This window comes from Narcine bancroftii, chromosome 6 (assembly GCF_036971445.1).
Source record: "Narcine bancroftii isolate sNarBan1 chromosome 6, sNarBan1.hap1, whole genome shotgun sequence".
Classification (NCBI taxonomy): Eukaryota; Metazoa; Chordata; class Chondrichthyes; order Torpediniformes; family Narcinidae; genus Narcine; species Narcine bancroftii.
In genome coordinates, this window is record NC_091474.1 from 85,895,522 (window position 1) to 85,914,291 (window position 18,770).

The 18,770-nt window shown below is 38.9% G+C and overlaps 1 protein-coding gene across 1 annotated transcript in view; it reads left to right on the top strand.

Annotated features, from left to right (window-relative positions):
- col13a1 (collagen, type XIII, alpha 1) overlaps window positions 1-18,770 on the top strand; it is a 137,718-nt gene that overhangs the window by 69,387 nt on the left and 49,561 nt on the right. The window contains exons 17-23 of the mRNA XM_069885600.1: window positions 3,026-3,052; window positions 4,898-4,942; window positions 10,515-10,559; window positions 10,920-10,952; window positions 11,052-11,087; window positions 14,488-14,541; window positions 17,666-17,710. Of these exons, the coding sequence (XP_069741701.1) occupies window positions 3,026-3,052; window positions 4,898-4,942; window positions 10,515-10,559; window positions 10,920-10,952; window positions 11,052-11,087; window positions 14,488-14,541; window positions 17,666-17,710 (285 nt within the window). The remainder of the gene's footprint in view (window positions 1-3,025; window positions 3,053-4,897; window positions 4,943-10,514; window positions 10,560-10,919; window positions 10,953-11,051; window positions 11,088-14,487; window positions 14,542-17,665; window positions 17,711-18,770) is intronic.

The following is an 18,770-nucleotide window of genomic DNA, read 5'->3' on the forward strand; positions in this document are numbered from 1 at the left end:
ATGCAGGTAGTTCCGCACTTTTATATGTTTTTTTTTCTGAAACTGAGGTTTAAATTTTTTCACATTGGATGCCATCATCAAGCACTGTTATTTAAATATCTGTAAATCTCATTTTTAAACCACTTTTACCCTATGAAAAAACCGGGTATTTAATGATCCAGCTGGGGAGAGGTGGAATACACGTCTTTCTTCTATGCCATCTTGCCACACCCCCCAAAGCTGCACACTTTTCATATTTTAGTTGTTCTTTTACCATGTACTTCCAAATTAAATCTTTTAATATTTAATTTAATTGCCTGTGCTGCAATATGAATACAAATATGGTTAAAAGTTAAATTATTCAGACATCTAGTACAGAAATTTTCCTATTATCATGTTCTGGTATGGAGAACACCAATACCTCTGAGTGTAAAGCCTTCCAAAAGGTAGGCGGACTTCTCAGGCAAAACCTTCCCTGTGATTGAGTACATCTACAGAGAACAGCAGCAATCATCAAAAAACCTTACCACGCTGCACACACTCTGTTCTCGCTGCTGCCATCAGGAAAGAGGTATAGATACCACAAGACTCGCACCACCATGTTCAGGAACAGCTGCTACCCCTCCACCAACAGGCTCCTTAACAACAAACTCAATTAGAGCACTTTATTGATTTTCTTTTTGTTCTCCTTTTATTGCAGTCAGTTTGTTTGCATTTGTTATCTGTTTACAGTTCTTTTATTTGTTTACATGCTTATGCTGTGTACAGTTTATTTTATGCACTACCAATGAGTGGTAATTCTGCAGTGCCCGTGGGAAAAAGGAATCTCAGGGTTGTATGTGATGTCATGTATATACTCTGACAATAAATTTGAATCTGAATTAATTGTGATACATACTTATTATTGTTTAGGGAATCTTCACATGATAACGAAATGGAACTATCTGCTGTGAATCTCTGTCACATCAATACAACTAATTAAAAACAGAAAATGCTCAGCAGGTCAGGCAGCATCTGTGGAAAGAGACACCATTTTCTTTTCAGATCAAGACCCTTTCTTGTTCAATCTTTCTCATTCCATGGATGCTCCCATACGTATTTCCAGCATTTCTGCTTCAGATTTTTTAGATCTGTTAGATCTGTTGATTTAACAAAGAGATTCTCAGCTCCATTGGCTGAGACAATTTTCCATTTAAGAGCAGCATTAAGATGTTCTGAGCAAGATTAAGTGTATGTGCCTCTGCACGTGTGTATGGTTTACACAATCTCCGTGTGATCATGTGCTTTTCCACCTGAAACTCCAACTTCCTCCCACATCACAAAGATGTGCATGTTGATCGGTTAATTGGTCACTGTGAATTGTTCCTCATTTATAGGCGAGTATAAAATCTGAGTGGGGTGTGTATGTAATGTAGTAAGATAAGGGAGGTTCATATGAAGCTTAAACACATGCATATATCTGAATGGTTGATAACTTATTCCGATGCTGCAAATGCTATGTAAGATGATATTTCAAATTACCATTTTTAAAAGTAACCACTACACATTTTGTCTTTTTTTTAAATTTTGTGTATCAACAATCTTGTTAAAGCTCTGTGATAGTCTGTTGTTGGTTAAATCAAAATTAGTCAGTAGCTTTAGTATGCCAACCATGAAACCTAATCAGTGTGGAAATAATTTGTTTAATTTGTGGTGGGATTATCACTGAATAACATAGACATACAAGTAACCAGTTACCTTTTCACTTTACCTTTTGTCTCCACAAGAGGGACAAGTTCTTTGCCAAACTAGCTTCAACACTTTATTCCTTTGATTAATGAAAATGGATATTTTTCCATGGGCCTTACCAAGTTAAACCTGAAACCATCCATTCAAATCATCTATTCAATCGCTGGTGCATTGTGTCAGTTTTAAACTAAATTCTGCAGATTTTCAACTTCTTTCCAGAAAGAGAACTTCATCATGCTTCCCAAGTGAATGAAACATGAGTTCATTGGGCAGAAAGAAGGCACAATGGTACAAAAAGTAATTAAAGATTTAAGGTCTTGTTTTAAATTGCAAAAAAAAATGGTTCTTTTTAACTCACAGAACAAAGCCATTGGATTTACTGAGCTTACAGCACCAAAGCAGGTTGTACAATACATTAATGCAAGCAATTATTTCTTGTTCATATGGTCTTCATTCTTAGAACTCTACATCTCTGCCTATCGGACTAACCCCCTGTGGCACAAATTAGAGGGAATTCCACACTCTCACTCCCCTCTGATATTCTCCAAAAAATCCCATTGGATTTATTAGTGGCATTTGATCCTTACAAGTTTTTTTGGATTCCCCAGAGTGAAAATATCCTTTTGTCCTTAACAATTTCTCATAATTTTGTAGCTTCTATTGTAGTGTAGTAAAACCCCTTGTATCTGGCACCTATGGGGATTGGTAGACGCTGGATAAGTGAATTTCCTGCTTGCCTGAGATTGGAAATTGGAGATGCGCCAATTTTAAACTTCCATATTTTTGGCCTACGGATTTATTTTGCTGGTTGCTTGAGGTTGCTAGTTGCTTGAATTCTGGATAACGGGCTTTGGTGCACTTCACTTGGTGTATGAGAGCTTCCAGGCCCAGCTGGATTACTGGTATCTGTGGGATGAAAGTTAAATGTGCAGGATAGATCTGTGCCTTCCATCAGTCCAGAACATCAATTTATTAACAGCGATTAATTGCACATTGTTATGAGCAAGCACTGAGGCATCTGTTTTTAATAGAAAATAACATTTCCTAACAAAGAATGGTTACAGTTGTCAAGTACACTTTTGTTAGAACCCTTCTATTTTCACTTAATGAACCAGTAACAGGCTTCATGTTATCTTACATTTTAAGGATGTTAAAATTGCATTTTTTACTTGTTTCAGGGTGGTTAAGTTAAAGTCTTAGCTGTCAAACATGCCTGTCTGAATGTAATCACAGTACTGTTTAAAAGACTTCGTTTACTTGCTTCTATCTGCATTCTACAAGGTGACTTATCTCTTCTTTCCTTGTGCTTTCCTCCCAGGGAGACCGAGGCGCAGTCGGGCAAAAGGTAATAGAGCTGTGTTTCTCCCATTTGTGTCCTCTGACTTATCTATTGCATCTCACTCTGGTTAATCTATCTTTTCTAAATCACTTAACGGTTATACCACTAGCCAAATCAAATTTGTGAATTTCACACAAAAGTAAACTACCCCCTCCATAAATCTTCGTCCGCGAAGCCAAGCCAAAGAAAAAGAAAAAAAAACTCAATAGTAGAGATCTTTATAGTGGTGTAACTGTAGAATGTTCATGTTTTAGTATAATTAGGGCTCCACACAATAATATGTGCTCCAGTGGAGTGGGTGGATAATGAAATGTTGCCTGTGCTCAAAACTTTTCCCAAATCACAGCAATTGTACTAAAATTGTTTCCTAAATGTGTTTGCTTTGCAGTTGTGTTTTTGTTCAAATGTTTCTGATGAAAAAGTGCAGCATGTACATTGGCGAGAAAACATTAACCTCCCAAAGGCAGTTTTGAAACAAGCTCTTGCTCATTCCCACTTGTTTCAAAACTGCCTTTCAGAAGTTATTGTTTGTGTGATACTGTTTTTAACTTAGAGAAAGTAATGATTTATCTAATAATATGAGATAAGCAATTTTAAAAATACAGAGCCAGTTTTTTGCAAAGCTTATTCAAATTAGCAGATAACTCAAACTGAGAAAAGTTAGATTAATCAAATAACTACATGATGAGCAGTTTCTTCAATGTAAGGATTTCCTTGTGATCTATAGCCTTGGTCCATGGATATAGAAAGTGGATAATCAGAAGCCAGAGTTTTAAATTTTTTTTAAAATTTAGACATACAGCACAGCACAGACCCTTCCAGCACAGGAGCCCGTGCTGCTCCAAATGCACCCAATTAACCTACAACCCCCATCCATTTTGAAGTGTGGGAGGAAATCGGAGCACCAAGAGGAAACCCACACAGACCTGGGGAGAGCAAACAAACTCCTTATAGATAATGCTGCAATAGCGTTGCATTAACCACTACACTAACCATGCTCCCCCTTCAAAAGTTTGATGAGAGAGGATCATAACACATCAGTCAGTCATCAATAGAGACAGAGATTAAACACTTTAATGAGAAAGAATCACAATTCATCAGTCAGTAATCTGTAAAGATAGAGAGCTTAATGATTGGGAATAACCCTTAGTTGAATTTGAACCTGCATCTCCATTTGAAAACCAGCCATTATAGAAATTGGGGTCTGAAAGAAGGTAAGTCACATGTCAGGGACCCAGCACGGGAAGGAAGGGTAGTGAGAGTGTTCAGGGTAATAAAGGAATGGGAAAACCGGGTGGCAAGAATCTAGCCAGAGAGATATTAGTTCTTCCTGGTTCTACAACATTTGGAGATCCATTTCTGTCTGCTGGTCATTTGAAGGCCTGAGGTGATAACTTCATGCTGAGGCTCCAATTGAAATGTACATAAAAGGGCCCCTCCTCCATACAGTGCAACTCTGCATCATTGGGTCCAAAATAGGAGATTAGTCAAAAAAAGTTTCCATTTTTACTTCTGGCAAATTCCAGTTGCAGGAGGCAGATGGGGCTAAAGATATCCTGAGAATCAGGTGATTTCTACATCAGACAAGCAATGCACAATGGAATCCTGTTTTGGCCCAAGCAACAAATAGAGGCTCGACAACCAACCCCCAATGCCCCTGTGTGCCTTGCCAAAGGCTCATTATTTAGATATTGACAGTTCTTCTGGGGGTGTTTCTAAAGGGGGAGGAAGTTCAGATCAGTCTGCTTTCAGTACAGCAATCGATGCATAAGCATAATTATTGCATGGTTGTGACTAGTTTCTTCACCTCCATCCTTTATTTGAACTTTTGTTCTCCCTCTCCACATGCAGGGTGAGCCCGGTGAAGTGGGACAGGCAGGTGATAAAGGAGAAAAGGTAGTTTGAACCACCTTTGTTCTGTTGTAATTGCTAAGACTCATGACCTTACAGGGTCACTGGAAATCCGTGGCTTAATTGCACTCATTTTTAAGAAAGAAGTATGAAAATCTACCACTTGCATCATCTCTTCCAGTCAATAGGAAACAAATGTTTTCAAACAGGAAAGTTTAATAATGTAAGAGTGAACACATTCAGTTCTACATTGGACACGTATATATGGGACCATTGCTTCCCTTTAAACATTTGCAGGAAAATGCTTTAAATGTCATTTATTACATTAATATTCATTGGATAATTCCACTATTTATATAATACGTACAAATTCCTTTAGCCATTGTGTTCTTGCAACATTTTGTATTATTTAGTCTTCAGGCTGTTGGCCACATACTAAAAAATTTGAAAAGCTAAATTAATAACTGAGATTTAATTGCATTTGTTGTATGTTGCAGAATTGTTTTTAGTTGAGATACTACTGCTAGCGATATTAACAAATTAAGATGATCCAATATGTGATATTCCTTTGTATCCTGTCTTCCTGATGGCCTTAGTTTCTTTTCTGTTATGAGAGTGATTAGGATCACTGAAATAGCAAAGGAAGTTTGATTTATGGATTGTAAACACCATGCACAACTGCAAAGGATAGCCAATAGTATTGTATCTGGCGTGCAGTGCCATAGTTACTCCATTAACTGTTAACAGCATCACTCAATATAAAGTGGAAACACTGAAAATCATTGCTGAACAACTTTTCAGTTTTAAGCATGAGCCATTTCTGTTGTGCAAATTTTTATATAAACTTGTGCTTAATGTTAACCTAGAAGGTGATGGAGGACAAATCATTATACATATTTAAGGCAGAGGTCAATAAATATTTCTAAGATTGAGGAATTAAATGTTACAGAAACTGACACAGAAGTGGAGTTGAGACCAGCACAGATCAGGCATGATCATAATGAATGGTGGTGTAGGCCAGAGAGACCTGGTGTTGACTCCTGCCCCTATTTTCAAGTGTACTTATGAACTAAGACATCCACATCCCTGCGGAATTATCAAATAAGGACAATAATCCTTTGTATTAACATAAAAAAGTTCAATGGAGTTACTTTGATATTCAAAGAGAATGGTTTGATTCTGGTTGCTTCTAAGAGCAGAGTTTACAGTAAGATGAGGCTCCAAATTATAATCTCCATCAATTGCTTTCAAACTCAACTCAATTCTCCAACAGCCTGAACCTTGCCACCATTGTTCCCTCTAATTTTTAGAAGTCAGTGTGTGTGAAAATCCTATGTTGTGCAAAGTTTTGTTCCTGTGACAAAAGTATGTGGGCACTGAATGCTTGTGCAAATGTAAACTTGAAATTGTTTCAAGATAATTTTGGCATAGCCTTTCTCTCATGGCTAATAAGACTGCACTGAACTATATGTTATATTGTTATAATAGAATACAAGTAGTTACAATTTTATTCTATACTTTGAACTACTTTGATCAGTTTGTTTGAATGACCTGTTATTAATTACTACCTTATTTTGGGTAACTGACTCTTTGTGCGCACATAATTTCCTTGGTGTGCTGGTTGCAGAATGTGTGGGCGTGCATCCACACGCACACATTTTAGAGGGAACAGCGCTTGCTGCCATTCACGCTGCTGTGATTGATTCCTGACATTTGCTCTGAACCTCTAAAGTCCAGTCTTTTGTTTATTTCAAGCTCAGACTTAGAATAAATACAGCCACGTCACTGCCTTGCTTTAATCATTAACTGTATTGAGTCCGCTTAACTGATGTGCTCCAGACACATCTTGGAGCAAACTTAAATATTAGAGAATGGTGTGGATTTTTGACTTCTGATTTATCATTTCTAATGTAAGAATTTTCATGCAGTAAATTTGAATGAGTAATTTCACCCCAAGTAGTATGACATCAGTATGTTTCATTTTGTGAGAGATCAACAGTACAAACTACCATCTTGTGTTGTGTCTATTGGTTCTAGAGGTATAAGGATAAAAATGTAATCCCAAACCATACAATCCAATTCACTTTAAGCATGAGGTTAACTTCTGATTCACTTGATGCTTCTGCTTGCCTGCTGCAAATAGCTTTACATTGACCAAAAGGCAACTACTGTGCAGTTCATATGGTGGCAAGTGCCACAAGGGATCTTGGTCAGATGTTAAAACGTGTTAATATTTTCTTGGGGGGCACAGCGTAACACTTCATTTTTTTAAAAATGGTTAAAGTCCTTGGGAACCCCACGTCTCATCCTTACTGAAAAAGGCAAAATGTTATAGAACATTAGAACACTGCAGCACGGAAACAGGCCCTTTGGCCCTTCTAGTCTGCGCCAACTATTTTTCTGCCTCATCTCACTGACCTGCACCCGGATCATATTCCTTCAGTCCACATACCAGTGCAAATTTTTCTTAAATATCAAAATTGAGCCTGCATTTACCAACTCACCTCATTTCACACTCCCACCACTCTCTGTGTGAAGTTCCCTCAAATGTTACTTTTAAACTTTTCTCCTTTAACCTATATCCTTTAGTTTTTAATCTCACCTGACCTCAGTGGGAAAAGCCTGCTTGAATTTATTCCATCTAAACCCATCATAATTTTGGATACCTCTATAAAATCTCCCCTCATTCTCATTCTGGGAATAAAATCCTAACCTATTTAATCTTTCCCTGTAACTCAATTCTTCAAGTCCTGGCAATGTTCGTGTAAATCTCCTCTACACTCTTTCAATCTTATTGAAGTAAAACAAAAAAGTCTGCAAACACCGTGGTTGAAGTAAAAACACCATGCTGGAGAAACCCAGCAGGTCGAACAGTGCCCTTTATATATCAAAGTTAAAGATACATCACCACCATCTCAGGCTTGAGTCTTGATGAAGTGTTCAAGCCTGAAAATTTGGTTATATATCTTTATCTTTGCTATATAAAGCAGATTGTTTGACCTGCTGAGTTTCTCCAGCATTGTGCTTTTTCAAACTTATTGATAACTTTTCTGTAGTTAGGTGGTCAAAACTGCAGACAATACTCCAAATTCTGACTCACAAATGTCATATAACTCTTGTACTCAATGCTTTGATTTATGAAGATCAATGTGCCAAAACCCCTATCTACCTGTGACTCCACTTTCAGATAATTATGTACCCAGAGTGTATACCCCGAGTGTCTTCCGCACTCCTCGGTGACCTACCATTTACAGTGCATATCTGATTTATCCTTCCAAAGTGCAGAACCTGACATTTGTCTGCATAAAATTCCATCTACCATTTTGCAGCCAATTTTTCCGGCTGGTCCAGGTCCCTCTGCAAGCTTTGAAAGCCTTCCTCACTGTCCACTACTCTAATCCTTGTATTATCTGCAAACTTGCTGATCCAAATTACCACATTATCATCCAGATCTTTGATGTCGATGACAAACAACAATGGTTCCAGCACCAGTCCTTGAGGCACACGACTAGTCTTGTCTCTAGTCAGAAAGGCAATCATCTACGATTACTCTCTATTTCTAAATCTAATCCAATTTTGCCTCCTCACCATGAACACTGAAGGACTGACCCTTCTTGACCAACCTCCCAAGTTGGGCCTTGTCATTGGCCCTACTAAAGTCCATGTAGACAACATCCACAGCCTTTCCTTCATCAACTTTCTTGGTAACCTCTTCGAAAAACTGTAAGATTAATCATGACCTACTGTGCACAAAGCCATATTGACTCTCCCTAATCAGTCTCTGTCCATCCAAATACTTGTATATCAAATCTCTTAGAATGCCTTTCAATTTGTAATCTGCACCTTCTTCTGAAAAGTATGCCCTGGTCATTGACATGAAACATAACTAGTGTAGGTGTACATTATGGATGAGGACTGTAGTAGTTTGAGGTCTTCTCATTCTATTACCAAGAGTGCCATCTGGTGGCCTCACTTGAATCTTAATCTGGAATGATAAAAATCACATGCTTCCTGGTAATTGACATGGGCAGTGGAAGCCAGATAAAAAAGCAAACAGTAATCATTAACTGCTCTCTGTTACATTAAAACCACGTATTAAAGCATCTGCGCAAGCATGTGAACCACAAAGTAAGCTGTGGACGATGTGCTGGTAATGGGATAGGTGCTTCATGGTGGGCTGAAGGGCCTGTGTGTGATCTCACTTTCAAACTTGTTTGAAGAATTTTAAACTTCTATATTTTGTTATGTTGTTCCTTATGTGATATTGCCACAAATCTTGGAAGGTTACTTACAGAAATTAGATGAATGACCATATTCCAGGTCATTAATAAGAAGTTTATAACTCTGTCCAAAAGAGGCATCAACAGGACAATTGTCTGTATTTAAATATGCTGCCATGAGAAACAAGATACTGGCATGGTCCAATTCAGTAAAATTCTTTTAAATATTTCAGCATGTAATCAGTAAGTAATCATTCTTCCATTTTAAGAGTAGAAAATTGCTTTACTTTTTTGAAGTGACATTTCAGTCTTGATAAGCACTGAGATTAAAGTTCAAACATTTTAGTGGTAGTATTTGTAAACAAAATAATTTTTGGATATTGTAGAGTCACCATGTCTTGTTATTTGAGGATTTAGGGTACACAGACCAAGGTTTCATTATGTAGTGAATGCTGGTTCATATATTTGCAAACATTTTGGAGAAATAAAATCACTGCCTCAGTTTAATGGAAGAAGATTGTGGGATGAATGGTAGCTCCCTTTCAGCTACAGATGAGTTCCTGCTTATTTAGCTGGTGTTTGAACATAATGCTTGTTTGTTGCAGGTAGGGTGACCCACAAGTAGAGCTGGAGGAGGGGTGTCCATAACTCTGGGAGATTTGAATTGTGTGTGTGGCTGCTGTGTTGAATACACATGCTAAATGTCACCAGCGGAAACAGGTTAACAAAGAATATGTATTTGGTTCCACACACTTCAGGGCATCCTAGAATGCTGCATAATCAACACTTTTTTGAAATTCATGAAATGATTTTGCCTGCAAACAATTGTACAGCCAATCAATAGAGATGGCTAAGATTGTCTCCATGTTACTGTGACCGAAATTGATTTTAATCATTTGAGACTGTCTGTGGTGCAATATATTGATGTTACAATTGGCTAAATAAAGTTGAGGAAGAGCTCTGGTTTCACTCTGTTAGTTTCACTTCCTGTTTCGAAGCAGAGCCTCAGATTACGAGCTTGGCGATGAACTTCACTGATTCATGACTTTAGACCCATGGACCTGATTTGAAGAAATAATTTGAAACATAATGTGAACACACTTGTATGCTTAACTATGGTTGCCATATAGCATTGTTTGTAAATAGGGTCAGAAACTGTCAAACTCATTGTTATCATCTGCTGTTCTAAGGTTCATTGGCAGTAAGTTAATGAGAAGAACATGTGAATTTTCAGCAAAAATACAAATCTAGAATGATTGGATTCTCTTTTTATTTGTGCCATCGTATCCTATCTTATTTTCTTCTTGGTCTTTCCTCATTCCCAACTTTCGTTGAAAATATATTTTCTTATTATTTTAAATTTAAATTGTATCTGTTTTACTTTCTGTCTTCTGTAGGGAGAGTTTGGAAGACCTGGTTACCCAGGAAAACCTGGAAGAAAGGTATTCCATGTCCACAGATGACAGATCCACACACATACACACATCTTGCATTCAGTGGTCCATAGAAACCCTATCAGTTCAACACCAGAAAGTCATGAGGGTTCTAGATTTTCTGAGTTTTACTGTAATCAATATCCCTGATTGAAACTGAAGGAGTTAAGAAATAGGATGTATTCTCATCACACTTTTTTCATTCTACAACACATTTATAGTGATACTAAAACTAAATATTGAAGTAAAATTCTTGTAATTGTGTTCAAATTACATTGTATTTGCTATTGTTTCTTTAATTTACTTTAATCTCTTGTATACTTTCCACTAGTATCTAATTGCAAACTATTTTCTGCCTTCAATCATTAGGGGACATTTACTTCAACTGTTCTTGGGTTAAAGGTTAGTCACAATGGAACTTGACATTAAACCGAGTCACTTACTTTATGCTTCTATTCATTTTTGACCTGTTTTCCTTTCATGTATTTCTCTTGGACACAGGGTGAGCCAGGAAAAAATGGGCCACCTGGACAAAAGGTGAACTTTAGTTTAGTTTAAATCCAGCTGATTTAATTCCTTATGATGATCTTTTAAATCTGAGATGTTCTTGTTGACATAGCACATTCTAGAATAATATCATAGCTTCAGGGTGTCACAATTAATCAGTGTCTCGATCGAGGTTTTAAACTTAGTACCACTTAGTAAAAGGACATTCAGCCAATCAGACCTATAGAACATTGAACAGTACAGCACAGAACAGGGCTCTCAGCCCTTGATGTTGTATTGACCTATATATTCCTGCCAAAAAAAAGGAAACCTTTCTATTTTTCTTTTATTCATGTGCCTGTCTTAGAGTATCTTAAATGCCCTCAAATATTTGAGCCACCACCACCAACTCTGGCAAGGCATTCCAGGAACCCACAACTCTTTTTTAAAAATATTTTATTTTAGAGTTTTCATCTACAATGCAAACAACTAAAAATAATTACATAAGTTATTAATCATTTATACATTGCATTGTACCCACAATTCTCTGTGTAAAAAAAAACTTGCCCCTGATGTCTCCTCTAAACTTTCCTCCCTTCACTTTGTACAGATGTCCTCTGGTGTTTGCTACTCCTACTCTGGGGAAAAAGCACTGGCTGTCCACCTTATCTATACATCCCAGAATCTTGTACACCTCCATTAAGTCACCTCTCATTTTGCTTTACTCCGAAGAGAAAAGTCCTAGCACTGCATTCATTGCTTCATAAGGCTTATATTACAATCCAGGCAACATCTTGATAAATCTCCTCTGCACCCTCTCCATAACTTCCACATCCTTATGAGGCGTCCAGAACTGAACACAATATTCCGTGTGGTCTCACCAGAGATTTGTAGATTTGTAACATGCTTGCTTTCTGCAGAACATGCCTATAAATTCCATTCCTACTTTTCATATTTCCTTTTATTTGTGCAAATTATTCTCTGTCATACATCCCACTTAATACTATTACCACTTCTTTGTATGTCAAGGAGGTCTTTACACTCTCCCGTTAACCTACCAGCATGTCTTTGGGATGTGGAGAAAGCTAGACCATCCAGAAGTACCCCATGCACTAACAGGTAGAGCATCCAAACTCCACAAAGGGAGAACACCAAGGGCAGAATTAAACTGAGGTTCTGAGACAGTAGCACTCACTGAACTGTCACGATTCTTTTACTTCTCCTAATTTGTATTCCTGTGCAATTTCTTCCACTTTGACCATTCTGTCTTCAAAAGATATCTTGCCCTTTTTCAAATGGAAATTGATCACTTAATTCTTTCCTTTATCAGCATTCTCAACAGTGTGGAGGAACATAGAGACCTTGGGGTCCAAATCCATACATCTCTCAAGGTTGCCGCATAGATTGATAGGATAGTTGAGAAGGCCTTTGGAAAGCTGGGCTTCATTAATGGGGGATTGAGTTCGAGATCTGAGAGGTCATGTTGCATCTCTAGTAAGACCACACTTTTGTGTTCAGTTCTGGTCATCTCATTATAGGAAGGATGTGAATACTATGGAGAGGGTGCAGAGGAGATTTATCAGAATGTTACCGAGATCGGAAAATGTCTTATGAGGCAAGGTTAGCAGAGCTGGGACTTTTCCCTTTGGAGTGAAGAAGGATGAATGGAGACTAATAAAGGTCTATAGGATTCTGAGAGGCATAGATAAGGTGGAAGTCTGTGCCTTTTGCCCAGGGTGGGAATAGCAAACACCAGGGGAAATCTTTACAAAGTGAAGGGAGGAAACTTTAGGGGAGACATCAGGAGTATTTTTTTACACACAGAGAGATGTTGGTGCCTGGAATGTCATGCCAGGGATGGTGGTAGAATCTGAAACATTAGGGGCATTTAAGAGACTCTTGGAAGGCACATGGATGAAGAAAAAATAGAGCATTATGAGATAGGAACATTTTAGATTTTTTTGGGGAAGGAATATATAAATCAGCAAAATATTGAGGGCCAAAGGGGCTGAACTGTGCTGTAATGTTCTGTGTTCTAACTACAGAGGTGTGACTACAAGCTGAAAAAAAAGCATTCAAGACACACTACTCAACATCATCGCAGAAGTATTTGAATAGCTGATAATATTTGAATTCCAAAGCTTGCTTTACTTCTTAGCATTCATAATTTAAGATGTTTTATAGATGGTGCTATTTTATGCATTAACCTGTAATATTTTTGGCAATATCCCTAATAAGTCATAAAAAATTTAAAACCAATAACTATAATTAAATAATCAAACTCTTGTCAGACATCTTCCATTCCTGGTCATCCAAGATGTCCTCCTTCTTCAAAAAGCAAGGCTTCCCCTCCACAGTCATCAACTCAGCCCTTACCCGCATCTTCTCCATTTCTCACATATCCACCCTGGCCCTCTGTGTCCCAGGACACAGCAAGAACAGGATACCCCTTGCTCCCATCTTCTGCCCCACCAGCCTCCGCATCCAACATATTATCTTGTGCAATTTTCATCACCTTCAACATGATCCCACCACCAGACACATCTTCCCTGCTCCTCCCCTCTCTGCCTTCTGAAGGGACTGCTCCCTCCATGACTCCCTCATCCCTTCCCACTGATTGCCCCCTTGACACCTTCCCCTGTGACCCTATGAAGTGCCACACTTGCACCCACACCTCCTCCTTCACCACTATTTGGTGCCCCAAACAGTCCTGCCAAGTGAAGCAACTCTTCACTTGTGAATTTGCAGGAGTCATCTATTGTATCCAGTGCTCTTATTCTAGCCTTCTCTATATCAGAAAGACTGGGAGATCGCTTCACTAAGCACCTTCGTTCTGTCCACATCACTGACAGGGATCTCCCTGTGACCAACCATTTCAATGATGCACCCCACTCCCACACCAACATGTCTGACAATTGCCTCATGCACTGCCAAACCAGGGCCACCCATAAACTGAAGGAGCAACACCTAATATTCCATCTGGGCACTCTCTAACCAGATGGCACTAACAGTGACTTCTCCATTTTCTGCTTGACCACTCCCCATTCTTCCTCTCTTCCCTATCTTTCTGCCTCCTTTCCTCCAGCTCTCCACCCCCTCCTCTCTCCATTCACAGTTATTCCCTCCTCCCCCTATTTTCTCATGCCTTTTCTCCCATATCCACCTATTATGGAACCTCTGCCCCTCTCTGCCCACCATTTTATTCAGGTACCTGTCTACATTTGATGAAGGGCTCAAGCTGAGTTTCTCCAACTTTGTGTTTTTACTGTCAGAGCTGGTAGCTTCAATGTATGAGATTATTAAGTGATGAATTCATGTTCCATACCATGTATCTCAATGTGTCCTCATCACACGGAATTAAATGCTTTGAGGTTTACTGCTTGTTCTTGATGTTTCACTGTTCCTCCTTTGTTCTGTGTGCTGGCCTCCTAATTTCATATTTTATACACAGGGGGATCCAGGAGAACCTGGTCCGCGTGGACTTCCAGGAAAGAGAGGGCTCAGGGTATGATCTGTAGTATGGATCTGCCTGATACATTGATGCATGAATTTGCCTTGCAGAGACTACTGCTAACAAGACCCATATCGAAAAATAGAATTACTGTAACTGAAGGCAGATAATTTCTGAGTTTAAGCAGTTTATCAGGATCATCCAGATAGTTTCACGGAATCTCTCATTGTCACTGTGCCATGCTTCTAGCAAGGCATCAACTTGAGGTGACTGTCACAATTTAATTTATTAGAAGCTAAACAGAAGGATATGCAAGGAGACCTCTGTAGATTATGAGCATTTGATTTGAGTTCCTTCGGCAGTGGCTGAAGCCAGACACCCTTTACTGTTGTATCGCTAACCATCCTTTCATTGTAACCTCGGAAGTGGGGAGGGCTGTTTGCTGATTTTATAACCTTCAATGCAACTGGTCATATTGTAGCTCCTCATCCCCCAGCACTGGTGAACCACCATCATGAACTGGAACAATCCCTTTGGAGAGGTGGACACCATTAGTTTGAGAAGGTGACTCACCACTGATATCTCAAGGCTTTGCCAGTTGTGTTTAGATTCAGAAAGATGTATGAGTATGTAAACCTGACAAGTTTTTTTCAAAAGTCATCTGGTTGCAGAAGTACAGCTCAACTAAACAGTGTTCTTCAGTCCTCAGTGCAAAACACGCAACCAGACATAACAGAAATAAACACAAATAGTATATATACAGGACAAGTATTCAAATAAATGAATAAATATTGCTTCATGAATATGAGAGTCTCGGATGGTCAGTGTGACCATTTCCTTTAGTCATGCAGCATCCTCACTGCCCATGAGAAGAAGCTGTTCCTCAGCCTGGTGGAGCTGGCTCTGATATGCTTGTATCTCTTTTCCAATGGGAGCAGCTGAAAGATGCTCTGTGCGGGGTGGAAGGGGTTCTCAATGATTTTGCACACCCTCTTCAGGCAACAATCCTGGGAGATCACGTCGATGGGAGGGAGGGAGACTCCATTGATCCTCTCTGCCACTGCCGGTCTTTGTAGCTGAAAGACCTATCCAGGGCAGGAAGTTCAGTGTAAGCAGTTATATATAGATGCTCTGGGTACAGTTTGTCTTGTAATGGTTAAAGATTTAAAATTCCACATTGAATATAGATTGAAAGTGAAACATAAATGTTACTGACAGAAGAATCTGCATCATGGTTAGCTTACAGTTTGAATTGTGGTAATGACCATGTTTTTGGAAGACTTACCATGCATGAATGGTATGGTAGTGCTGTAGTTCACATTTAAAGTCCCTGCACACTGTGTGGGTTTTAGCTGTAGGTAGTAATGACTTGCATGCAATATTAACACAGGACGGTACCTGGTGCATGCCCAAAGCACTGGGTCTACGTCTGCAGTGTCATACTGTCATAAGTAGTACTCAATACTGAAATCTAACTGTTGGTGTGGAGTGATTGGAATTGTTGCTAACCTAGTATTACTGATTGACTGGGAGATTTTAAGTAGAGCTTCTAATAGATACAGTACTGCCCAAATTTACACTCATTTAACTTCATGTAAGAACATCAGAAAGAGATCAAAGACCTTGAAAAATGTTCCTAACACAAATGTAGTCTGTCCATTCCTCTCCATGAATGCTGCCTGACCCAGTGCTCCTTTATTTGCTCAAGATTCTAACATCTGCAATTGCTTGTGTTTCAAAAGGCGACTGGCTCAACCTCTCCCATGTTCATTTTCCTACCTATATCGATATCCTCTTGTGTTCATATCAGCTATAGTGGAGTAGAAGTTTGAACCTTTTTGCATGGATGATAAATCTATGAAATTCACTACCTCTGTGGATATTTTGGTCTATTTAAATTTTATTCACAGCACAGTAGAAGCCATTTCTGGCCATTTAAACCCATGCTGCCCACTTACACTCAAATTAACTTACAACTCCATAAATTTTTGATGGGTGTGAGGAAACCAGAGCACCCAGAGAAAACCAATGCAGTCAAGGGAAGAACATACAAACTCCTTACACACAGCGCCAGATTCGAACCCAATCGCTGGTGCTATAATAGCGTTGCGCTAACCAAGCCACCTGATTTTTATTTATTGAATGTCGATTTAATCTTTATTTAAAGAGAAAATAGATATATTTTTGATCATTCAGGGAATGGAGGGCTTAAGGAAACTGGGACAGGAGAAGAGATGGGGCCAAGGACACACGAGTCACGATCACATTGGAAGGCTAGATAGGCCTCCCAGGTAGTGGCCTCCTCCTGGTCCCTTGATCTTATATTCAATGGCTGAACATCCACAGCCCTCTGATGTAAAGACAGACTGCATTCTGGATGTCGAAATGTCCCCTCTTCCTCAATGGTCAAGTCCCATATCTCCACATGCTGAGAGTGTGCCCCCTAGTCTTGTTCAATTGAAGACAATGGAAACAAATGTCATGCGCATGTCATTATATTTCACATTTCCTGATGCCATTCATTGCTCCCATCCCCACACCCATCCCCCCCACCCCACATGCAGGCTCTTGAATAATCACATTCTTCTCTCTTATTTCTCTGTAACCTATCCCTCACTTGCCCATAACAGTCCAAGCTTGTCTCATCAATGGCTTGGACTATGGGTAAATTTTAGGAGCCTATTAACTTCACAGCCTAACTCTTGAACCCAGTTAGCTGGTTTCAAAGGAACATTGACCCCAGAGATTGAAAGAGATGATGATATTAACAGATTATTTCCTTTTGCATGTATTTCCTTAACCTTTTGGTTCAATGAATTTTCTTTAACATGCTCCTCTGAAGATATGCAGTGTTGTGTGAAACTAGGAGCTATCAAATGAGTTATTTTGATGGCAAGTATTCGTTTACAATGTGGTGATTCATGGAAAGTGGTGTCAAGTTACAAGCCAGAACAGTAGAGGAGTTAGGAATTTTAAGTGAGAACTATCTCAGCAAAATGATTCCTGTTTCATTTCTAGTGGATATTTTACTTGAAAGAAGAGTCTCTGCTGGTGCCTTGATAATAGGACATTTCTTCAATTAGAATTTGAAGCTCCCTTTTTAATTGCAATGTTGTTAGCTAGACATAAAAATAATAAATGACTTGATTCCTAACCTCGGTGTGTTTATACTGTACAGGGCGAAAGTGGCATGCCAGGGAAGGATGGAATGCCAGGGCAGAAGGTAAGTCTGTTGTTCCGACATTGAACACTTGATGCAGATAATCAACATTAATTAAGGCCTTGACTTTTCAAAGAAAGCATCCAAATAGTGTTCATTTACACACCTTTGTCCTATTGGAACAGGACATGATAATCAGTTTCTTCATTTTATAAGCTATAATCTGTGCTCCTTTCCTGGTGGTGGCCCACAAGGATTTTCCACTTGTTCCTCAGATTTGAAGCCCATGAATTGCCCTTCAGCAACAGAAAACATGTGCCATCTGGTGATGCCACCCAATTCCTCCACATCATCACTCATAGCACACTAGTAGCTCGCATTAGTGTTGAGGGATGCTTGCAGATACATATTCCAAACGTACAACCAACCAACCAATGCGAGAGAAGAGGTGGTGTTGCTAGACTGTTGGACTGCAGTTAGCAAATGTTGCACTCACCCAAGTAGTGACCTGGGCTTTTCCACTGCTTCCAAATATCTGTTCATCTGTGGCAAAACATAAAATATGAAAAATATTGATTCAAATAGCCTTTTTTATATAATTTAACAAAGCATTTTTCAAAATTCAGATTTATTGTTAGATACCTGATATCACAGTTTCTTTCCTCTGGGCAAGGCAGAATTTCTACTTATTGGTAGAGCAAAAAACTGAATTCAAGAAAAGATGAGTTACAAAAGAAAGAAATAATTAGCGTAGCAGTTAGCGCCATACTGTTACAGCGCCAGTAACCGGGATTCAAATCCAGCACTGTCTGCAAGGAGATTATGTGTTTCCCTGTGTCTGCATGGGATTCCTCCGGGTGCTCCGGTACCTTCTCACCCTCCAAAAATGCATACTGGGGTTGAAGGTTATTTGGGAGTAATTGGGCAGCACAGACTTGTGTGCTGAAAGGGCCTGTATATATTGTATGTATAAATTTAAAATATAAACATAATGTGCAATACAGAAAAATATAAATATTCAGTAATAAGTAATGTGCAAAGTAAGTGTCCTTAAATGAGTCTCTGATTGAGATTGTTTTTTTTAATAAGGTTAATATGTATTATATATCCTCATTATCCTGAT